The sequence below is a fragment of the Rhinichthys klamathensis genome, unplaced genomic scaffold (genome assembly GCF_029890125.1).
Source record: "Rhinichthys klamathensis goyatoka isolate OS25496 unplaced genomic scaffold, OSU_Roscu_1.1 h1tg000269l_1, whole genome shotgun sequence".
In the NCBI taxonomy this organism is placed as follows: Eukaryota; Metazoa; Chordata; class Actinopteri; order Cypriniformes; family Leuciscidae; genus Rhinichthys; species Rhinichthys klamathensis.
The window spans coordinates 1,893,284-1,918,172 of NW_026606789.1; the positions used below are offsets into that span (position 1 = coordinate 1,893,284).

The 24,889-nt window shown below is 39.1% G+C and overlaps 1 protein-coding gene across 11 annotated transcripts in view; it reads right to left on the reverse strand.

Moving 5' to 3' along the window:
• The window catches only part of agrn (agrin), a 244,172-nt gene extending 219,715 nt beyond the window's left edge, over positions 1 to 24,457 (reverse strand). For 10 of the 11 annotated variants that reach the window (XM_056268101.1, XM_056268104.1, XM_056268113.1 and 7 more), the window contains exons 1-2: positions 24,016 to 24,457; positions 22,646 to 22,907 (exon numbers count right to left, since the gene is read on the reverse strand). In XM_056268101.1, the coding sequence (XP_056124076.1) occupies positions 22,646 to 22,907; positions 24,016 to 24,216 (463 nt within the window). In that variant the 5' untranslated portion in view covers positions 24,217 to 24,457. The remainder of the gene's footprint in view (positions 1 to 22,645; positions 22,908 to 24,015) is intronic. The other variant, XM_056268108.1, reaches the window with a different exon arrangement.
• Between the last annotated feature and the right edge of the window lie 432 nt (positions 24,458 to 24,889).

Genomic DNA, 24,889 nt, shown 5'->3' on the forward strand with positions numbered 1-24,889 from the left:
TTCACATTTAAGCTTGTATGTTTGTTCATGCCATTAACTTTTAAACACTATTAAGTGTTCTAATCCCTCAGTGACTGCAGGCTATCAAGTCTGCAAAACAGTCCCAAACCACTGAACTCCCCTCAGTTTGTGCTACAACTGAAATGAGTTTTTTTAGTTTAATAAATAAAATATATTGGGCTAATTTTGATTGTTTATAATTATAGGTTTGTAACTATTCTCTCATGCTTAGGCACAATCTGCTAATAGAAATCAATAAAGTGTTTCTTTATACATGTGAGATGTTCTCTTTGTTAGGGTCTGTCTGACGTCAGACGCACGTCCGTTTACAAACCAATCAATGTCAAGATGCAGCCCACATAGATGATGACGACAGGGCGCAAGTATGTCACGTAAAGTTCTTTAGTGCGCTCGCATAATTGCAATGTGAAACCCAACCAAAACTTACCGAATGTATAAAATGTATCAAAACATGAACTTTGGTTCGGACCTTGGTGCGGACTTTCAGGTGTGAAAACGCCCTTAAAGTCTTATGATTCATAGAAATCAGCAAGAGCACCACAAAAGACACCTGCAGATCCATAGCTGTTAGTTCTTCATGACCTTCTGAAGTTTAATCTGCCTTACTTTGGGGATTTTAGTTAGACAGCCACTCCTAGATGAAGTAACAAATGGTTTTGCATTCGCTCCAGTTTATCTGCATGGAAAAGTCTTTAGAAATTATTTTAACAGTTTTTCCAGTCTCGAAAGCTCTTTTAGTTTAATCCTCAGAAACCTCTGTGCTCTAGGTGTGATTTCTCCCAGTATGAGCTTATCATCTTCCAGGGATGTGCAAAGCTACATATATTCAAAATAGTCTCGTTAGTTGGTTGTCTGTCTTCAAATCAGATGTTTTTTCAGGGGTGTTTGTGAAAAAAAAACAGAACATAATGAAATAATGCATGGGGGTGCGATGGGATTTTAAAAGTTGGACTACTTTTAACTGTACATGACATGCAAAAAATAAAATAAAACAATCACAAACCAAAAAAAAACAATTGTTAACCATTGTGATCCTTATATCTGTAGGTTCGAAATACATTTTCACATTTTTAATGCATGGTCGACAGATAATTCTCTCACCACTGTAATAAGTACTTTAATTTGGCTGCTCACCCCACATTTCATAACCATCAGCGTGTGTACAATAAATCGCTACAAGAACGTCCAGTCTTTTTGTAATCTGCGACAAAGCTTTCTGCCCACATGCCTCCGGTAACGTGTAGGCGTGCGAGTCAGGGCACAATCTATTCACATTGATGCCCACCTAAAGGAATTTTATTATCCCTTTCTCTGGGGTTCTGCCAGGGTTCTGCAAGCACCATTTTGCAGGAGTAGTGTTTCTTTTGTCCCACAGATGTCAGAGTAATCAGATTACTGCAAACCGATAAGGGCACTCATCTCCGAGTCACTGTTATGGCAGCCTTTGAGCTGCCTGTCTGAAAGCAAGCTTTTCACCGGGGAGGATCGGACAGTAAAAAGGCTGAGCGGTTTCAGGCCCATCTGTCAAACTCTGACAGAGTATGGATGTAGGCTTTAAATAGTCTGCTTCCAGGGCATATGTTGGGAGGAAAAGGATGATGCTTCCCTCTGTGTAGATTTCTGCAGCTTAAAAGGAACTGAGCACTTAGATGAGGCTCTTTGAAGAAGTGTAGATAAATTCATAAGGGGTCTCAAGCACACTTCCTGACTCGTTCACTTCCTTTCGCCTGTCCTCTACCTAACTACTTTTTCTTTTCAAGCTCATTTCAGGACTGCAAAGTACTCCACCAGTCTTTAAAAGAATTAACATGTCAAATTAAGTGTCTGACTTTAAAATCCACGTGAACCAAAAGTTGCAACCGACTTTACTTCAGTGTTGTGACGTATTGCCAAGCAATATTGAATAGAGGGCGGGGTTTTATTTTAGCGCACCTCCTCTCCATCTCTTAAGGGGCGGTCACATTGCACTTTTTGTTCCACTGACTTCCATTCATACGCATGCGAGTGCGTCAGACCGGAAATGCAAGCTCACGAAAAGTTTCACATTTCGCTGCGTTCCAAAGGTCAAGTTTGGTGAACTCTGAACTACGAATTCGCATCACGTGAGGATGTGTGACCAGTAGAAGATCGATACGTCAAGGCGTGACCTCTTAGCTGAATGAAAAGAACAATATTTTTTGCAGTGAAGTCGAGTAGATAGTTTTTACATTTTGAGTGTATAATTATTTGTTATATGTTGAATTCATGTTACTAAAAAAGATGCTGCAGAGCGTGACGTCATATCATGACCATGCAGCGTCTGAAGAAATTTCACATGCTCAAAGTCTAGTGTGACCCCGGCTTTACTCGTAGCAGACTGACGGTTGGAGGGCCGTGGTTAAGGATATTCAACTCAAGCCATCAATCATACATCATTAGAGAGAGAACGCCATTCCAGAGCAGAAGCAACTTTTCAGATTTTGATTAAAGATTACCACAACAAACATTTTTTTCTGTGTATTAACTTGCACGGGTTAATCGTTTACTTTTTTATGTTTACGCTCTAACAAAGAAAATAGTGTCAATTTTTGCTATGAGATCCGTGGGCTGGAAATCAGCCTTGTCATGAAAGATACACCTAATGGGCTGATTTTTGAAGAATAAGACTGCTGGCAAACACCTAAAAAGGAATTGTTTGGCATCTTCTGCCCCCTTCTCTCAGCAGCTTAAGGGGGAGGGCCAAATGTCACTTAATTTAGGGGCTTTTGTAACCATCACCCCTGGGGGCCCCGTGAGAAAATACAGCCGGAGGTGCAACAATTGTCAATAGAAGGTTTGACTGTTTACACAGTTTAAAGTGACTTTTGTAGAAGTGGGATTGTCCCCATCCATACCAAACTAGATGCAAGACCAAATCCTTCTCTAATAACTGAAGGTGACTAAATACAGATCAAAGAGCTTGTGTAGTTTTCATACTTTCCATTAGGAAAACAGCAGTTCTGTCCCTAAACATTTTGCCGTAAGAACCCAGTATCAATAAATTAAAATATTTTATAAAAACAAACCACTTCCTGGATGATCTTTGATATGTTTCCCAAACAATTCCTGTTGGAATCTCTCAAATGGGAGTCAAACAAACACAAACAGAGGTAACAGAGAGGCATGTTAATGAAATTCCCATGCAGGACAAAGCCAAATAAAGGGCCAGCGGTGACAGGCACTGAGCTGCCGACCGTACCCACTAAACGCACTGTTTGGCCCACATCAAAGTCCCAGCAGTAAGAGTATGCAAGCATTTACACAGCCCCAATCTGTACACATCAGACTTCATCAGCCACAGCTCATATGAATGGAGAAAAGGTGGAGAGATGTGATGCTGATCACAGAATCAGAATGGGTTTTACCGTTTAATTTAACACTTATTCCTACCACATGAGCAAGGAATTTCACTGATACAAAATAAGTAAAATGAGCATCTAAAATTAATAATATCAAATAAATAAATAAAAATAAATGAAATTAGTACCTTGAAACCTGAAATGCCTTGTTATTAAACAAGCTAAATAATTTATTAATAAAATAGAATTAGAATAAAAACTGTAAAAACAATTCAAATAAAAGTCAAATACAATATCTATTTTGAATCAAACTGCCAAATAACAATCTCATAATCCAAAATGTATGTTCTCAAAAGGAAAAATACCTACAAAATAAATAACTCATCTCAGATTTGCTCCTTCCATATTTTCCTTTCCTAGCCAAGTATCCAAGGCAAGGTATCCACAGCAATGTAAAGAAACCTTGAAGACAGGATCAAGCCTGGTTAGGAGGTTTTAGAGCAATAACCTCACAGACTAAGGAGGAAATCTCTGTGAATAATCAGCAGACATGTGGCCTTGTCTCTTTGACCTGGTTCATTATTTGTTCCAGATTAACCCACGGTCCCTCCCGGAAAACCATGTTCCGGCTTCAGAACCTTGGAGCCGCGTCCAGCTGACCCCATTACAGAGCCGCTTGTGACAAGCCCACTGACACCCGGTTTCCTGCAAAGCAGAATGAAGCGTGGCAGGCTAAATGTCACTTTGGCCTATCTAGCTTCCCAAACCTGGTAATACTGGGAAAGACTTGTTGTGCTGCCAAACTCTTTTCCTATATTTCTCGTACCCGCTCCCAGTTTTTTTCTTTCTCTCTCCCAGCTTCACAAGCTCACATCACACTTTGATGAACAGGCTTCAATAATAGTCTAATTCATCCGCAGCACCACAGGTCGTCCTCTTAATTCTGTCACACAGCCCTCCTCCTTAAGTGAACTTGGGTTTCTGCACTAGGGAGCCAAAGCTAATCCCCCCAGCCCACTCTTCCTGCCATCATTGCAGAACACGGACAACACTACCACCCCTTTACCGTGGGGGCCGGGGGAGCAAAGCATGGCCTTTATCTTGCTGTCAACTCTACGGCCCGTTGGGAACCCCTGCATGGCTGCTTAAAAACTGTGTATTCGCATTTCCTTTTACTGTTGCTAGAAAACCAGGTAAAGGCATCTAAGACCACCCCTGATGAGCAAAAGTGGAAAATCAAGTTGCACCCAGTAAAGCACAACAATGCAGTAAATGTCACAGGACAAAAAAGAGGCAGAAAATCAAACTCCTAAATATCCTCCGCTTTGAGCTCGGGGGAAACTTCTTGTTGCAATGTTTCAATTCCTGTATTTCACTTAAAGACGACATTAGAATTTTCAGGCGCTAAAGAGGCTCTTATTCATCATCTTATCATATTTCACTTCTCACTCATATTAAACAAAGGCAGAATTAAATCTTCATAGATGAATAAAGGTGACAGTCAGGTAAAAAATAAGGTCACTTTTTAATGGTGGTTGTGGGGGGTTTATAAGGGCAGCATTTGATTTGAAAGAAAAATTTGACGTCCTTCTCTCATGGGCTGACAGTCTAGCTAAAGCAGGCGAAACCAAAACACAACATGTATGACTGACTGCATGTAATCCAGCAAGTGTAAACTTTGAGCGGGGGGGGGAATGCAAGCGATGGATTGAAGTGGATAAATTGTGCATTAATCTGCTGGATATAAAATAGGAATGGATATGAGAATATAATATAATAATTATAATGTAAAATTCAAAATATAATGTATAATAATGCAATTAATAATTTTAAATAAATAATTATAAATGTATAATTCGTTTAATTCATATTTTAAAATAACTACATTTATTTAAATTTAAACTGCTGTATATAATGGCTGGATATAAAATAGGAATCATAAATAAAAAGTTATTTAAATCTATTAATGTGTTTGATTATATTTAAATAAAATGTGTGTGTGTGTATATATATATATATATATATATATATACACACACACCCTAAGACATCATTTAAATAATTAAAATGTAATTTAATTATTAATACTTAATATTTACTGAGAATTATTTTCAAATATGTATTATTACATGTAATCATAATTAATAATAACAATAATTATAATAATTTATTCATAATTATCATAATAATTATCATTTAAATAATTATTTTTGTAAAATATTAATTCAATTATTCTAGATTGATTTGCAGATTCAATGTGTTAGAATGCATGGAGAGACACACACACACACACACAATCAACTCTGCTCCGCAGCACTCGCATGCTCAGAGGACGCATGGAGGTGGGCTCAACCACCACCCCATTTAGCAAGGTCATTTTTCATTTGAATAACGTTGTGGTTGGGAACAGATGGGGTGTGCCACGTCAGGCCGGCGCTGAATAGAGGGATGAAGAACGTGGAGGAGCTGATTATGTGCAGGGGGCGTTGAGAGAAGGCTGCTGCTCGCGAACAGATATGAAGTCTGGGCTCCATTCACGGCACTTTACTGTAGACAGACGGCTGCTGCGGGCAGGGTCAATTATTCTTTTCTCTGAAGGGACAGCGATCCTCGGAAAGAGATCACAGCTTAAGAGAGAGAGGGGATAGGGAGGGACGAGGGGATAGGAGGGAGAAATCACTTGAGCATGCTCCATTGTCTCCATGTAAATACACCCTGATCAAGATTCCACTAGCACTCTGCCAGCTAGTTCAATCTGCAACTGGCACAATCAAGGAAAAACACAAAAAACAAGGAATTGAGGGGGAGTCGAGAGAGGAAAACGGGGCTCTGAAGGGAAACACAAAGAAGTGGATAACACGTTTCTTTCATTTAAAATCCATCCTTTAAGCAAAAGAAACATTTGATGAACATTACACCACGTGCATCTTCTCTCACTCGCATCTCTGAAATATAAATTGTCTCTGAAATATATCAGAATATATATGTGTGGTATAAAACAAGCAATCTTGAAAAGGTCACCATTAATGAAACAGGGGCAGAAGAACGTAAGCTGGCACTCTGCAGCATAATTCCCAAATTTCTGAGAGCTAGTTTCTGGGAACTAATTGTACTTTTTTACGGTTTCTCTGCCAGTTCCTCACACCCCTCCCCCATGAGGTCAGCCTGTGGTCCCTCAGCCTGGTCATCCATCTCACATTGAAACCATGAACCCAGCACATTCCTTCTGCCACGCCAAGAACAAAAAGCCGAAGAGGGAATGAGGGACAGGGGGAAAAAGAGAGAAAACAGAAAGCATAGTACTAAAGGTGGGATCGGCTCAAACACCCGAGCAACTGCAAAAAGCAACATGCTTAAAATAAAATAAATAAATTTGAAGCAAAGATGTTAAAACTGTATTGATTTGTCCACTAAATGACCCTTTTGTTAAACTGAGCTGTCCTGACAGAAAAAGATGTAGTCAGACCAGGGCAAGAACTAACTTCCCCTCTCTCTCAGATGGGCTGCTACTGCTCCTTAGGGAAAAAAATTAGCATTAAAGAATGGAAGCATGCCAGCACTTGTCCTGAATCTGACCTGTGCTCAAACCACAGGTAAAAACTCTCAGAAAACACTTCAACGTCCTTAAAACACGCACACAAAAACGTTGATGTAACAGATAGGATTGGTCTGGACCAGTCTCTATGCACCTCACCTAAAGCCTAGAGGGGAAGTAGCGGAATTCCAAAGAAATTCCAAATGGACTTCCACTCGCAAACATGTCACACAATCAAACTTAACGGTTTGTTTCATAACTTTGACTCGCATAAATCTATAAATGCTTTCATAACATGCATGACTTCTTAGCTTCATGTAATATTGTAAATATTTGAAAATGCAATATATACGAAAGCATTCTGTTTATTCATGAGTCATATTTTAACATACCCAAAATTCCATATTGTCAAATGGCACTTTCAAAAATGTCACCCCTTGAAGTTAATGACGCGTCGCAAACCTTTTCTCAGACTCTTACTCATCTCACTTCTCTCTCTAAGCTCATTCCAATTGGATTCATCTTTCTCTACTTTTAAATTCTGATTCATGCATTTGCTTCATAAAAACAATGTCAGAATTGTTCCTTAAAACCATTATGCTTAAAGCACCCCAGAGAAACCAGAAAAAAAGGATGGTGCTTCATTCTGGAAATAAGACTGAGACAGCCATATTAGGGCCAGTATATATACACTACACTGAAATCAGGCTTTAAAAAGAATGGTTCACACAGTTCATTCATCCTATTCCCAACCTGTATACTTTTATTCTTCTGTTTTTGCTCATACAGTGAAAGTCAGTGGGGTCCAAAACCACATTGGACCTTGATTACATGGACAAAATATCTACTTGTGTTGTGTGTTCATTCAGGTTTGAATCTATTTGAAATACAATTGCATGGGTCATATTGACTATTTATTAGGGGTGGGAGAAAAAATCGATCCTCCAACGTTTTTAACCAGATGTGCGATGACGTTGAGTTTGCTTTTAGTAACACCCGTATTCTGCTTGCTTCCAATTCCTCACACACATACACGACTCGAACCTTCCGTAAAAATAATCTTTCATAAAGTTCGGAAAGGTTGAAGCGAATTACAAGGACATTCACAGGCTTCATTGCACAGGATACGCTGTGAGAGACGCGCGCTTTCTTTGATGTTACACTTGAAGTGTGCTGTCTCGCCCGTCGGTATTTTCCTTACAAATGCTCTACGAAGTCATCATTTATGTGGTTTGGAATGCAGTGGACTAATATATTTAAAATATGAACCTCACTAAGAGAAGGCTGCTTTCAATTCGCCTTTGGCTAAGCCCCGCCCCCCTTAGTTACTGTTGCTACGTCCGACAAACAAACTTCATCTGGGCTCTGGTATCAACATGGCTTATGCTGTGACAGCTCTTCCTGCTGAAATTTTATCAAACTTTTATAAAGCAGCAAATAAAGTGTCCGATAGAAGTAGGCAAAAGGGGCTACAATATACGTTCGAAGGCTATATTCACGACATACAGGTGAAACGCAAGGAACAACAAGGCATCCAAATAGAGGCAAAAGCATACCGGTCACAGTCAAAAAATGAACCACCGCATATCCTACTAATCAAGACAAAGGCTGGGACTAACAATATCAAGGAGCAACACTGTTCATGCAAGCTGGGTAGGTCTCTATTCACTTCTATAATCGTTATTACAAAGCAAACGAACTACGTGAGTATAACGTTGTATTTATTAGAAGCGTGTGCTAGATGACACTTGTCAGGATTTGACTTCGGTTTTGGGAAGGTTAAAAAACGGACAACCCCCTCCAACCTCTCTGGGAAACGTGTATCTGTGTTACAAATGCCCCAGACACAACGTTTAGCATATTTTTGATAAAACTACGACGGTAATAGCCTGCCGAGACCAAAAATAAGAGACACCTGTGTTAAAGTCAATGGAGCGCTGTGAAAAAGTGTCGGACCTCTGTGGGAGCTCGTTCTTGGCTGCGCTGTGATTGGTCAATCTACATTCTAGGGTGTGGCTTAGCCAAAGGCGAATTCCAAATGCTGACGCGCGCTTTGTTTGTGAGACTGCTCGCGCATGCGGCTGTGCGACTCCGTGTAGTGGTTTAAAGGGGTCATATAATGGCACATGCACTTTTACAAGTTGATTGTACTGAAATGTGTGTTGGCAGTGCCTGTACACAAACATCAAATAATGATAAAAATCCATCCCGTGTTTTTGTTTTAATCTCCTTATATGTTTTCCCCTGCCTCAAATTGAGCCGTTCGTTTTTGTGACGTCAATAAAACGGACGCCCCTCCCACGATTGTTGATTGACAGCCGGGTTTCAACACAGACCCGCCCTCGTTCGTGAGGGAGCGAGCTGTCAATCATAGTCTGCGCGGCGCGGACCGGACCGGCGCGGTCATTGTTGATATGCTGGAGCACTGTCTATGAGCAGAATGGCGTCTAAGCGATTGTGGTGTTCTGTTCTTGGGTGTAATAACGAACACAGCAGTCATTTTAATGTTCCTAAATCCGAACCGCTGAAGACGCAGTGGCTGAGTTTGTTTTCGAAGGGAATATTCCCCACGAGCAACGTCAATGCTTTCATATTTGCGCGAATCATTTCACACACCAGACTGCTTATAAACGAGGAGGGTCAGTATAAAGCTGGTTTTGCTAAGAAGTACCAACTATTCGTGTTCCTGCTGAACCTCCAAAATAACTGAAGTGAGTGTATCGTTTTATTAATCTTTAATATTTATATTAATCTATTGTGTTACAAACGGTGTACACAGAACAGAGGGGCGGAGTGAGCGCAGCTCATGATCATTTAAAGGCATATGTTATGCACTGAAACGGCGTGCTGAAAACAGAGCGGTTTTTGACCAGGTAAAATAAGTGTTTTCTTACAATACTAATGAGAATTTTTAATTAAAGTATATTACAAAGTTTTAATTTAGACTCTATAGAATCATATTAGCTTGTACAAAAATGGCATTATATGACCCCTTTAATGTACTTGTGCAAAATTAACGTAAACACAGCCAGTTATGTCTTAAGGGATTAAACGGACAGGACACACCGCATTACTTCTTTTATTTCAAAAGAGATGCGTGCGTGAATGCAGCTTAATAGATCTCCCGCAGTCTATGATGTCATAGTAAAAAACAACAGTAAAGATGAAGAAAAATCACTCACAGTTCTTGAATGGAAAACGTTCAGATAATCTATAGGCTACTGAAAGCACTTTTTGTTTGTTGTTTGTTATATTTTTCTATGCTCCTCTTTATTATTTGTTATATTAGTTATATTAGTTTACAATTCTTAACATACAACTGTTTTAATAAAATAAAAAAATAAATTGTAATTATTTTTTAAAAAGTACTTAATTACTTATGTAAACTAATGAATTAATAAGGGGGGGAAAGGTAGATAAAGAATTGTTCTGGAATCGGATCGTGACTCCCAGAATCGGAATTGGATCGGATCGTGAGGTGACCAAAGATTCCCACCCCTACTATTTATGGCACATTTATGGTTCTTTTGAGCCATTCTTGAAACTGCATGAAAAAAAAAAAAATATATATATATATATATATATATATATTAATCATGGACTGGGAACCACATGAAGGCAAGTAAATAATACAAAAATGTTACATTTTTAGTGAACTATCCCTTTAACATCTGAACCAAACTTTAGAACCAATGCAGGTCCAGGAACCTCAACAGATTGACTTCTGCCAGTGTGTTTTTGGAGAACTATTACCTTGGGGTACTAATGACAAATGACACTTCACTTTCACGTTCCAGATGTAGTTCAAACCGATAAGCTTTTAATCTGATTGAATCTGATGTGAAGACACTGATTTCAGGGAAGACAATCTGAGTCATTGTTCTATGCTGTTAACATCTGGGCTCAAAATAATAAATAAATGTGCCAGTGCTTGTGTGTGAGCCATCTCTGTCTGTGTGTGGTTACTGTGTACATACAAACACAGAGAGTCTGGGGCCTCCCAGCTCTCTCTCAAGGGAAAAGACAGAGAGCGAGCAAGAGATAAAGGAATATCCCACCTGTAGAAACAACTTCCTTCCAGCTGGCCAGATTGTGTGTGTGAGACAGACAGGGAAAGAAAACACTAGTGGAGAGCAGAGCAGAGGTCTCTGGCTGCTCTCAGCATGACTTCATCCCAGCATGCATAACATGAGCTGAAAAACCACAGCAGAAGAGCTGGCCCTGTTCCCTCGCTCCAGTTTCTCTGTCCCCTTACCCTTTGTCTGAATATTAATGAAAGCAAATAAATGTATAAATAAAAATAAAATAAATTCAAAGAGAGAAAGTTGACCATGCAAACAGCTAAAGAACAGCACGTTGTTAGCATGTTAAAGCGCCACAAACAAAATATTTAAAATGTTAAATAATAAATACAATATAAATAAATAAAAATAAACTAGATAAGTAAATTCATTAATAAGTAAAAACATAAATAAATAGTAAATAAACAAATAAAATGTTGTATTCATTCATTCATTGCATTTTATATATATATACAGAGGGGTTTACAGTGTCACTGCAGGGGGTCTGCCAGTTTTATATATGTATATGCAGTGACACTGTGGACCCCTGTTGAAGACCACTGTTTCATATAAGAGGTGGCTAAAAGGTTGAAAATAGGAATTGACAACATCAGGCAAAAAGGGAAAAAAAGCAAGTAATTACAATTTTGATAAAACAATAAGAAAGACATTATTATGGTTTAGAATAAGCCACAGATGAATGGTTTACAATAAAACAATGAATTTTGATTTCATGCTGAGTAAAAACACATTTCCTCAGTTCCATTTCCTCTGTGTGTGATTGACACTTTCCAACAACCCTCTATTTATAATTGCCAAGCTGCAAATTATGAACAAGCGAGTTACAAGCCCAGAAACAATAAGCAGATTATTTACTTCAAAAGCCAAAACTTCTTTACAAGACCCGTCTTACTTTAAGCATGCAGCATTCCAGCATGCTCGGCTCCGTAATGACAGAGTAGTAATGAGGCCCTTTCCTTCCACATGGCCACTGGTTTACAGACACCAACAGCTCTGCACAGCAGGCTGCCATTCTCATGGGCATGTGTGTGAGAAAGCGAGAGGGAAAGCCAGAAGGACAGTGAGGGAGAGAGAGATCTGAACGTAAACGTCCCTAAAACTGTGTCAAAGTCTTAAATGTCTGCTAGCAGCTATGCGTGTGCGTAATGTCCCGTGTCAGATATCTCTGTTTGCTTCTGAAAGCCAGCACTTCCTTGCCATTGTTAGCTAAAACAACAGGATAACCAGTCGACTTCATTTGAGCCAGACAGATATCTTGACTTAAGAGGGCTTCAGCAAAGCAAAGACAACCAGACCCACTGGAACAGGGAAGCACATTGCTTGAAACAAAGAGATCTGGAGCCTAAATATTCCAATATAGCCAGTCGAGATGGCAAAATGTATGTTAAAAATACACAGCAGTCAATGATGAATGAAAGTGTCCAAGATGAAGAAAAGAAAAAATACTGTAAGGAGTTTAGCACATGTGTGTGAAGTTCTTACAAATTTGTATGTTTTTAAATGAAGTCTATTATCCTCACCAAGGCTGCATTTATTTGATCACAAATATAGTAAAAGCTGAAATATTGTGAGATATTATAACAATTTCAGATAAGTGCTTTCTATTAATATATTTTTGATGAAAAAAAGTGATGTATTCCTGTGATAGTAAAGTTGAATTTTCAGCATCATTAATCCAGTCTTCAGCGTCACACGATCCTTCAGAAATCATTCTAATATGTTGATTGGGTGGATCAATGTTGAAATTAGTTATGCTGCATGTATTTGTGGAAACTGTATTGTATAATGCATTATTAATTCATATATATATCATTCAAATAAATTAGACAGTAGGGCTGTGCGATATGGACAAAAACAGTACTATCACGATTTTTTGGATCAATATTGCGATTTCGATTTTAATCACGGCTTACTTGTCTATATCATTTTTGGAAGCTAGCTTTATTGATAATATTTGCGGGCGGGCACCATATCTCTGCATAATCTCTGCATATGACAATGTTATTTCTTTATGCCTTTTTGAACTCTTTTCATATGTTCGCAAATGCCTGTATTATCGTTATTACCGTACTGTATTACCGTTGCGCTCACGTCTCACGTCTTTAGCATCTCGCGTATGACACGTCATTCTACACGGCGCGGTCAACTTTTTAAAAAAGGCATCTCTAGTTCTGTATGAATGGCCTCTACTGGGTTTTGCTGTAAAGATAGTTTGACAGGTCATAAAAACATGCTTAACATAGCCGGTATATGCAAGTTATTCTATGTATGAATTAAATGTATTTGGGGGGGAAAAAGAGCAGGCAAAAACAAACCATTGACCCACATAAAAACCAAAAGTTTGGAGATCTTAGATTGCAGGATGTACACAGACCAACTCCCTCTCATATATGCTGTATTTAATAAGTACATGTTTGAGTAGAGAATTAGGTTGTGTCTGCTGCACCTCAGCAGCAGGTCTCGGGTCTGCACCTGGTGGTTATTACACTGGCAGCTTTACAGGCCAGATTCCAGTGTAATTACAGGTATGCTCAACAGGGCTCTGTAATATGGAGGACTGTGGGAAAGCTTAGGGGAACATTTACCTCACTTTCCAAGAGCTACCGTTTCACAAGCATTAAACATTTATCTTTAATGGTCAAACTTATCGAAGTCATTCAGTTGTGGACGGCCCTGATGTCAGCCAGATGATGAGAGGAACCCATTATGACATCCAAATGAGCTGAAAATAGAACAAGATGCTACTAGCAGGAAACGATCTAGACGAGAATGACGAAGAGGAGGAAAAAAAGAATGGGAAAGGGTTGTACAACATCCTCATGGAAATGGCCACCCAATAGCAAATAAAAAACATCCACATTCTGTGATAGCCAAGTTAGCTTAAAGCCAGCTAATAGGTCACAACAAGAACCAGAAAGGCTAAATATTTCGCTATGCAACTTTAAATGAGATTATTATAACCGTACTGGGGCATGTAGGAGGATCAGCTGCGGATTTAAGCAGGGTAGTTAAAGTGCACTTAGGGCGTTTGGAGCGTTTGTTTGGAAACCAGGTGTGTTTTCTCCCTTAGTTCGGTTCGTTTAGGCATATATGAACACGGAAATCATGTCGGATCCGCACCAAAACAATCGCTCTGAGATCGCCTGAACGAGGTCGTCTCGGGCCGATTGAAAACAAACTCTGGAGCGGTTCAGTTGAGGTGAGAAAGCAATCCGACCCAATGGACCAATGAACCAATCGGTATCATTATTCATAACGGGAAATGTGTAATATAAAATGCAGCAATATCTGATTCTGTGAGTTTTTGTGGTTGAAAACAAAAGACATCATCTTCATCCGTGTAATTGCTCTTCTCCGTGCATTGCAAGAATGCAGTCCCAACGAAGCCTTGATTCTAGGAACCCAGGCTACATTCGTATAAGTGTTTGCATGTGTCATGAAAGCTACAGATAAAGCCACAATAAGCCCACGAAGTGCACTTGTCAATCATCTTGATGGATCACACAGAAGAACTTAAACAGGTGAACAATGACCAATAAGAGGACAGGTTTACTCACATGTGACTTGCTTAAACACATTTTGGTACTCTTTAAAATGTTGCCTTGTGAAAGCGAACCAAACCAAGAAGAAAATGCAACATTGAAACAAATTAAGTCCCTGTTTCGGAACAAAGCAAGTAATCTACAGGTCTGAAAACACCCTTAGAAGGGCAGAAAACCAGCAATGCAGATCCAGTTCAATGATTTATCCATGTCAGGTCAGTGCAGGACAGTTTCATGCTGATGCTGAAAAGGAAGAATGGATTCTTCCTTTTCAAGGAAGGCACACATTGCACACACTCCATTAGCATGTGTTATTGGGCTTTTGTGTGCCCTTTGTGCTTTACACCTTACAACTACTGACATTCCAGCAGGGGCAAACGAAACGGCACCGAACCCCCTCTGTCACGGTCTACTTCACTCAGCAAACAAACTGTAAAAGTGGATTGTATTGCCCAGAGTGAACTCTTGACCAGCATTTAGCAGGACAGGTGGTTGTCCTGTGTGCTATAGTTTTACAAACCCTGCTGGAAAATCCAGCCTAAACTTGATTCACTAGTTGGTCCGGACTGGTAGACCATCTTGAAATCAACAACAAACCACCTTAAAAGGAATCAAGCAGTTTTTTTTAACATGGTGGTCCAAGACCATCTAGAGAGCCGTTTGGACCAGCTAATAATAGACAGCTGGTTGAAGTTGGTTATTAGTGGTCCAAACTTGTTATTAGTCTAAGATGGTTATAACCCGTTTGAACCAGCTAATGACCCGCTAGGACCAGCTTAGGCAAACAAAAAAAACATCTACCAGTTTAAGGTGGCTTTTCGATCTGAGACGCCCTAAAATATTGAAAATTAAAAAAAAATTTGCTCCGTTTATTCTGGGTGTTTTTTTATTTATTATTATTCAATTTAAAATTGATTGAGTTTGAGAAATAACCTGTGTTGCAAAACAATGTAAAAATTCTTCATTTTCCCATCATCACGCAATAGAAAATCATTTCAGAGATACAATATCTGGTTCAAACAACTGTCTCATTTATGACAGCCGCCCTCCTTTCATCCGCCTATTGGAAGCCTTTCTTCCTTCCAAATGTGTGACACCATGACAATTTAATAAGCAATGCTCTTTTGCGCCATCAGTGCAGAACCCATTTTCACTGGACCCTGACATTAAAGTCAAGCTTAAATAGAAATAAATGATAGTCTGTAGCAAGTCCCAGTCTCTAATGAAAAAAGAATTCAAGTTTTCCTCAACCTCAGCACTTGCTAATGCCTTTTAAAAAATGAGCGCTCAAACTTAATTTAACTGGTGCTTATCCCTAAAATAAGAAAGCCATGAAACTTTCCTTAGCCTCTTGAGATCAAGAATGGTAGAGTCAATGCAAATGACCTTAACAACAACAAAGTGTAAATTAAACAATGTTCAATGACTTAATGTGACTAAATGATAACATGTCTCACTGGTGCCAGATTAATCTCTGGCTGTAACAGTGAACAGTGTGGGATAATCCACATTAACCGCAGCAGCTGTCTGTCCCTTCACATTTAGTCCAGTCTGAAACATTGCCACAGATCTCAAGGAATCCATAACATGTGAAGTCTCCATATCCATTCTACCCATTGTGTCTGGAATGTGAGGGGTTTTCCAGTCTACTGCCAATCCATCTCCTGAGAACTTGACCAACTGTGTATCTCCTTCTAACAGAAGGCACACATGTCTCTAAAAAGTACTAACAAACCTCTATTTTACAGGACAAAAGTAACAGGTATTACTATATTTACATTTAGTTTAGTTAATTTATTAAGTGATGAATGAGGAGATATATGTGTGTGCAAACATATACATATAATTAAATATGGATTGGGTTTATTTATTTGTTTATTTGGAGGTCCCAACAAAGTACAAATTGTTGAAGGTGCAATGCAATGCAAAACGTTTTTGAGAGGGTTTTTTTTTTACATTTATACAGTCACAAAAATATGGCTATTATTCCTAATGGATTTAAGAAAAAGTTATTTTTTAAAAACACATTAAACATTAAATAAACATTCAATCTTATTTTGTTGCAATGACAGCAGCATTGGTTAAAAATAACTGTGCACTATATCAAACATTCACTGCATCCCAGTAGAGGTAATATGGTGAAAATATTGCTTAATAGTCAATACAAATATAGTTGCCTCACTGACTTTGTTTGCTAACAGGTCTAACAGTAAATTCCTTACATTTTCGAACTCTGCATAATGAAATCAATCTGATTTTGAGACTGTTGAAATATGTTGCTTAAACAATGATGTCTGTTGGAGAGATTAAACCAGACATGGACTCTAACTCTGCCAAGACAAACTCTTGTCCTCTCTACAGGAAGGAGGATAATGTATAAAATACTCTTATCCTATTGTTTCACAGCTTTCTCTTTCCAAAAGCTTCATTAGTATTCAAAGCAAGTGTGGAGGTTTCAGGGTTTAATTAAAATCTTAAAATGTAATAATTTGGGAAACTCTAACAGGTATAATTCTCAGCATTTGGTCCCTCCTCAAGCGAGTTATCTTCGAGTTATCACTATCTGTTTCTCAAGCATCTCAGTCTAACCGCTTTCTAATCATGTTCTACAGAGAAAGTCCCAGTGACACATCATGCTGGAAATCAGCCTACCGGAAAACACCTTCCCATGACTACCCTGAAAAACAGAAACACATAAAATAAGGTGATGAGCCTGAGCGTCGCATCAAGCCCATCAAGAGTCTTAAGATCTCTTAAGGTCTACACTAGTCCGGGTACATTCGGGTGCACATCTTTTCCTCTATGTTTTGGACTTATGTCCACACTGTGATGCCATTTTTTCCTGCCAAAACTGAGCTTTTTGAAGACGTTGGATACATTTGAAAACAGCATTTTGGCGTGGACTGTGAAAATGTAGGTATTTGAAAATGATGAGCATTTTGTGTGGACAAAAAACTTTTGGAAAACGCTTGAAAACACTAGCGTGGACGAAGAGCCCTTTGACATAAAAACGCCATTTGCAAGTGAATCCTGATTAATGTAGATGTAGCCTAAGAAAATTTCAATGCTATAATTACAGTCTAAATAATCACCAAAAAAAACACGAGATCATAATTCTGGCATCTACAAACCTTAATCCGCTTCCCGTTCAGGCTAGTCATCTACATAAGAATTTCTCTATTACAAATAGTGATTCAGTTATACATCAGAGCCATTTGCTATAGAACATTCAGTCCCTCGATACTCGTGTTGTGGTGCCTAAATCTCAGAAAATACATTTGGAAATCCCTGGGCTAAAGTCTGGCTCAGAGAGATCAGCCTGAAACAACACGGGGTGATTTTTTTAATAAAGCCCCTTTTTGAGAGGGCCCTTCTGCAATGACTCTCATCTTAAGACCATTAACAAGGGGTGGAGGAAGTCCTTCACTTCAATTATGCTTGATCTATTAATCATTACCTGCTCGTGGCTGAGTGCAGGCGGGCTGACCTTCGTGCAATGTGGAATCAGAGGCACGCCAGGCCTCCTCCTTACACAAACAGCCAGAATAAAAGGGAAGTGCTCCCAAAGACCTGCTACTCTCATTCCCAAACCTGCCACACACACATTATTCATCACAGACCACCAGCACTGCCACTGGACCCTCTGTCCTCAGGATAGAGCTCAACTTGAACTGGGCCCCTTGAACCAGCTTGCCCTTATGGCAGGCAGAAAACTGAGGAACAGCTCAGAGGAGGAGTGAAAAACAGAAATTCATCTTTGTTGCTTTTCATTGATGCAAAAATAAGGAAGGAATTGTTTGGGCATCCAGTGGAGTGGATCTGAAATAAACGCAGCTGATAAAAATGACAGCAGCCAAGAGATCTAATTGATGAATGAATCATTCTTTTAAACCATTTCTTTTTAATGAAGTCGAATACTTCCCTACTAAATAGTATGTGTAAAACAGTACGTCAACAGAGTAGTATGTCTGAAAACTTGAACAAGTAGGCTATGCGAAAAGTACCCTGATGACCTACTACTTCCGCCAGAGATTCTGAAGTGTGCATTCGATGGACACTTTAATCTTCCATGAGGCCAAGGGAAAAGATTTATGAATGACGGTGAAAAGAAGCAACTGACGCTGTAGGTCACATGACACTGACAACATGGTGAATTTCATTCAACCTACACACATTCATACTATATAAAACATAAGTTTCAAACCATATGTAGTACCTACCTACTATACAGTATGCGATTTCGGACACAGCGTCAGTGATTCAGATCTTAGAACAGGTTCACTGCAATCAACAGATTCACCAAAAAGAAATTTGATCAGTTTATCAGTTGAGCTTCTTCATGCTTTCATTCTCTTTGAACTCAAGGAAGAAGTACATTTCATCACTTCTTCCTCAAGTTCAAAAGCTGCTGCAATACTTAACACATGAAGCCATCCCATATTTTCTTTTTTCCCCAACTTTATTTTGCTTTCCAGCCATTCCTTTTTATAGTTAGTCTGACTCACCCTATTCAAGGGATCAGAAATGCAAGGGATCACAAGTTTGAAACAGGTCCATTTCAGTTTAACCGATTATTTTAAAGCACAATGCAAGCTTCCACTATTGTGCAGCTTAGTGTTTAATAAAATAGCATCCACATGCAAACAAAGTCAGAGAAACACTGAAAAGCAGCATGTTCACACATGTCAACTTCAGAGTAAGGAGAACGTTTGATTTGTTGATTTAACAAACAATGCCAATATCTCTACTCTCAAAATTGATCTGGATTTCTGAACATACAAATGCAATTGTGGAATAAAACAATAATTAAAAGATGAGTTCACTCAAAAAAAAAAAATTACTCATCCTCATGTCATTCAGAGCATGTATGACTTATCCATATAAAAAGAAGTTCAGCTCTACTCCATTCAATGAAAGTGGATGGTGACCAGGGTCTTTCAAGCTCCAAAAGGACAAAAAAAATCATAAAATCATATCTATATAAAACTATCCACACTGGTCCATATGAATTATGGCTTCAGATGACTTGGAATAAAGCATGATAGTTTGTGTGAGGAACAAGCTGAAATTTAGGTTTTTATTTACTGATAATCTTGCTTGTCAGCCTTGGTCACTATTCACTTTCATTGTCCGGAAAACAGCAACTCAGACATTCTTCTACACATTTAGTGTGCAGAAGATGTATTTGATGTATTTTTGCTCGATGAACTTTTTCATGTAACAACCCAAGTGGGTCCGTTTCCGCATGGAGAAAACGGGGTGGGAGTGAGAACTCAATGCCTCTAGGCCTCTATTCTAAGCATTCCAGTCTACACTTGTATCAAGAATTTCTTGTTGCGTTCTCTTGTTATCACATTTCACCCTCCCAATCTTTTCATTACAAACAACGTTTTTTTCTCCCCTTAAGAAAACTTTGGATTTGACGGCAGTATTCTCAACTTCAGCTTGGAATCTCTTCATTTCTCAGCGCTATCTAACCTGTCAAAGGTGAGGAGAGAGGAGAGGATACATTCGGCAGGCTGGCAGGTACGATCTTGTTCTTTCACCACACACACACTCTTTTTTGCTGTAGGTCTAAAACATGGATGCGTGAAGGGAAAAATTGTGCTCTACACTAAAAGGTCATGCTTTATTAAATCATTAATGGATAACATCAAATATTCCTAAATCAGTTTAGCCAACAGAAAACGAACATCATTAGTCACCATTCCAAGTCACTCAGCCTTCAGGGCAGCACTTTTTATTCAAGGCCTGGTTTATTGTATACTTGCCTAACCATGTCAAAAGCAAGGTCAGAACCACTGTTTCTGAATGTTTTGAAGTACACAATCTCTGTTTACAGACTCTGCCATTTTGGAATTAGAATTCGCAAGCTGCGTGTTTAACAAAACCGTTGCCCATTCTGAGCACAGCTGTTTGCTATTTGTAGCGTATACTTGAGCATCTTGTGTGTAAAAATGAGATCCAATCCCATTACAATATAAAAAGAATCACATTTGTTAAAAGAAGCACATGGTCTGTCATTAGCCAGAGCAGCGTTTATTTTCAGTGGCCAAACACTTGACAGTGGCCAAACACCGCCAAGTGCAAATGCAAAATACGGTACTCTGCTAAATTGCTCCCTTATCAAACCTTTTAAGATTTTAGCAGCCTCTAAAAAAGACAGTCTTCTACTCTGCAATGGCTTGTGCCAAAAAGCTCAGCACTAAAAAGCTGAGAACAAAAAAAAGAAGGAGAAAGGGGATGTTTCGTGCCCTGAAGGAACACTTTTCCGATTTGTGCTTGATTCTATTAAACACTAGAAACCAATGAGGACTCATGAGCCATGTAGTCTCAGTATTAAAAGGGACACTTTCAGAGGACCTGATGTACTGTATATTGGACACAAATATTGCGGGCGTGTGCTTGATCTACCAAAGTCTAATCTGATTGGCTAACTTCGGGTATAGGTCACCCAAAAATGACATTTCTGTCAGAAACAGAAGCTCAACTATAGTTGGTGACATGAGAGATAAAACTTCATTGGTTCACGCAAGAACAGATCTCACTAGTTCTCACGCGTCAAGCACGTTTAAGCCTCCATATTTGATGTGCTCTATGTGTGTTCACTGGTCAGTGTTTGTGAATAAATGCCTAATTAAAATCAGTTTATCATATAATGTGATCTCTTCAGAAAATTTGGATTAAACTATTCTATTCGTATGGTTTTCTTTTACAATGTCTTTATGAACTTTTTGAAGCCACAAAGTTTTGGTGGATGGATTTTCATTGGAGGAACAGAAATCACTTAGGTTTCATAAATATAAAAACGTCATTTATGGCTCAAAGATGGACAAAATCTTTATGGGTTTGGAATGACATGAGGGAGAGTAACTGATGACAGAATTTTCATTTTGGGGTGAACTGACCCCTTAACTCAACTTCTATAGGATATGTACAGTTTTTTTTTACCAATCCTCCTGAAAACAGTTTACAAGGAACCATATCGCTAAAAAGAGAACTGATTTTCCCAAATTTGCCCAGCTATATTTAGTTTACTTTCTATATAGTGCCTTAAACAATTCTTAAGCAAACTTGTACATTTAACTATGTATTCTAAGTTATTCTAACTTTTGAAAGTCAAGCAAGCAATCCTATAAAAGTGGTTGTTCCTTGGCCAGAATAAGCTGCAAAGTGAGCCAGACTTTATGTTGATAGTCGAAAGTCTACACTATACAACCTGCCATCCAGAGAGGATGCACAGTGCCGATTTACAGAATCGATTGGACCTATAAGACTGATGTTAGCTTCAAACGCTTTGTTGTACTCAAGAATAATGTGTATTTTCTCTGCTTGAACTGTTGCCAGCATTGTAGAGCACTAAACAAGATTAAACTACAAGCAATGCTGATTTACAAAATGGAAAAAAGAAACTCACCATTTATAGTAGGACAACCACTATTTCACATTTAAATTAATAAAGTAAAAGCACTTTGAAAAGTCGCAGTAGTTTGGACAACTGTCTGGTCTAATTTTATTTATACTATTTCTTCTTTCCCACAGAGCCAAACTTTCCTCTGACAGTCTGGCTTGGAAAAGGTGGAAATAAGCAGCGAATGTCATCATAACACAGATGCAGGGGCCCTTATGAGGGCCAAATAGCTTGAAGCTATGCAGTTACGTTTTAGTATCTCCACTCTCTAACTCTATAAATGATTTCCCTCAAGGAAAGGTAGAGGTTTGGACTTTCACTCAGATTAGTCAAAGGCCCTGCAGGTGCTCAGTTAGTGAACAGACACACCCTTCGAGAGCACTGACTGTCAGCGACTGATGGCTAGTGATGGCACACATGATATGCTTTGCTTTTAAGGCCCCAGGCACAAGAAATTCAATGAGAAAAATTTAGAAAAAACTTGAGAAAAGAATTTAAAAAAGTTTAATTTGGAAAGTCATGACTGCTATATTAATATAATGCAAATGGTTAATGTAATGTCACAAAACATGCACCGCTTCATTAGGTAGAATGAAGATGCAGTTAGAGCACAAAACACCACCTGCTTTTGCAATCAGGACTACCATCACCACCACAGGAGCTTTCTAACTCTCAAATCTCTGCACGGCCAGCAGACGTGAGCTACAGCTTATGCTGAGTCAGGAAAGCGTTTTTACCTTCAACGCAGTGCTCTACCTCCTCCAAGTTGCGGAGAGTAATCCTCATCAGGCTTGAATTGAGCATCAGTTCGTTCTTGTGGCTCGGCCACATGTACTCAGGGGCAAGGTTGACAAAGAAAATGCGGGTATCTCCGGTGGCCACCTGATTGTCGCAAATATGGGGGTCCCCGAAGCCGCCGATCATGACCTTGTTTCCTCCGTCCAGCAGCACCTCTCCATTCACCATGGTCTTGCCTTTCAGGTAGCGCCATACCCTGACCTTCAGATGGGGGAAAGACAACATGAGATTAAGAAAACACCATTCCTGCAGATCAAGGTCACTCTTGCACATTCCAGAGCGGCCACCTACCGCCGGCTGCATAAGGCTCTGCAATTTAACTATTTATACGTTTCTGATTCGTATGTGCTTCAGTGGGGGTCCAAAAATGGGAGACAACATTAAAAATAGGGGGGGGGGGGGGGGGGGGTATATTTAAAACAAAATGAAATGAATAAAAAATATTTAAAGAAATATCAGATTCTGCACTATAGGTTACATATTAAATCTAACTCCTGGTGGTCGGATGTTCAATGATGGATAACAGGTTTTACACAAATACGTGGAGTTCAATTTCTACGGTCATAAAATCCAGATGCTAATAAATTTATTTTTATATTTCAATTCAACTTTTTACTCAAATTGTTATGCTTATATATTTGTCATTTTTTAAAATGCAAAAAATAAGCATTTTTTAATAGTTGTCTAAGCTTTGCAGTGCCATATCTCGTCCATCACACAATAAAATTATGGTATAAGAGCTGCAATTTCAGATTACTCTTCACACTTTTTATGTCCTATGATTAGTTTTTGCTAGACTTTGTTAGAAGTAACTGAATGTGGTTACGCATATCAAAGTAAGTCCATGATAACATGATAATTGAATATAATTGACATCCAGTCACAGCAAAGGCTGAGGTTCAGGTTGCTCGTGTATGAAAGCTCAAATCACAGGTGGATCAAAGTAGGACTGCGCAGGTTGACATTTTTCATTAACTGAGTAGAACTAATGTCCTCACATAAGATAAACCCATTAGGAACAGTTTAACAAATATCCCTTTTATTTACAACTGGTGAGGTGCCCATCTAGACAGCATTTTACATGTTCCCATGATATGCTGCGAGTTTCTGACCAGGACCACTCAAATATTGGACTGGTAGCTTTTGTCTATGTCTAACAGGTAATATAACTTGCAACACAGTTGCACAGTGACAACAGATATTCACGTTTAAGCATAGAATTGCGATATGATGTGCTATGAAGTACATATTTACCTTTTTTACTTTCACTTTGATTCATGTAAAGAGTGGCTGGTCCGCAAAGTCTTACCTTACAGGAATAAGTGTTGTGCACTGGATCCATGTTCAAGATCTCCTCTACAGTCCCGGTTAAAACTACATTCGCCTCTTCTTCTCTTTTTTCCAGGTCTCTTTCCGAACAACTTCCATGACAACGCTGACTCAAAAGCACAAAAACAACAGCAAATGACCAAACGGGCCAATAAAACGTCTTTCTGCGGAAAGGACCCATGGTCAAACCAAACGGTTAAAAGAGAAAGTTACGAACTCTTAATGCAAACGCCGGACGAGTTCTGCAGCAAGTTTGATGTAAATATCAATACGACCGCGCGCCGCTCTCGGTGTTCTTCAAACTTCACTGCGATCTGCACTCATATCTGCGCTGAGTGAACGCGCGAGCATCAGCCGGCAGACAGAGAAGAATAGAGAGAGGAACGAGGAATGCCGCGGCTCACCCCCCTCGCGCACACACTCGCTCTCCTTTCAGAATGACGCTCCCTTCACAGGGCATTTGCATGCAATCTGAATTGCTGATAAGAGCGACGGAGGGGGTGATTTCAAGCGCACCAGAGAGAAGCGGGTGTAAAACGCCACCCCTTGGAGAGATTGCGCCAATTCGGACAGCAGAACCGCTCTACAGGATTACAGATGAACAGAAAGCTTCCAACTAATAGTGATTTTTGCATTTCATCTCATATGAATATACACCAGTTTTTGTAGTCCCAAACCCCGAAAAAGAATTAGCATTTTCAAGCTATAGGTTTGATTTGAACGTGATTTATGAGGGGGGAAATCTGAAATTTATGAATATTAAAGATAGTTTCATTTTTTGGAATACAAGATTACTTAACTTTAACACTTCAAACGTGAATTTTACAGCCGCTTTAAAAAAAAGTTGCTAATAA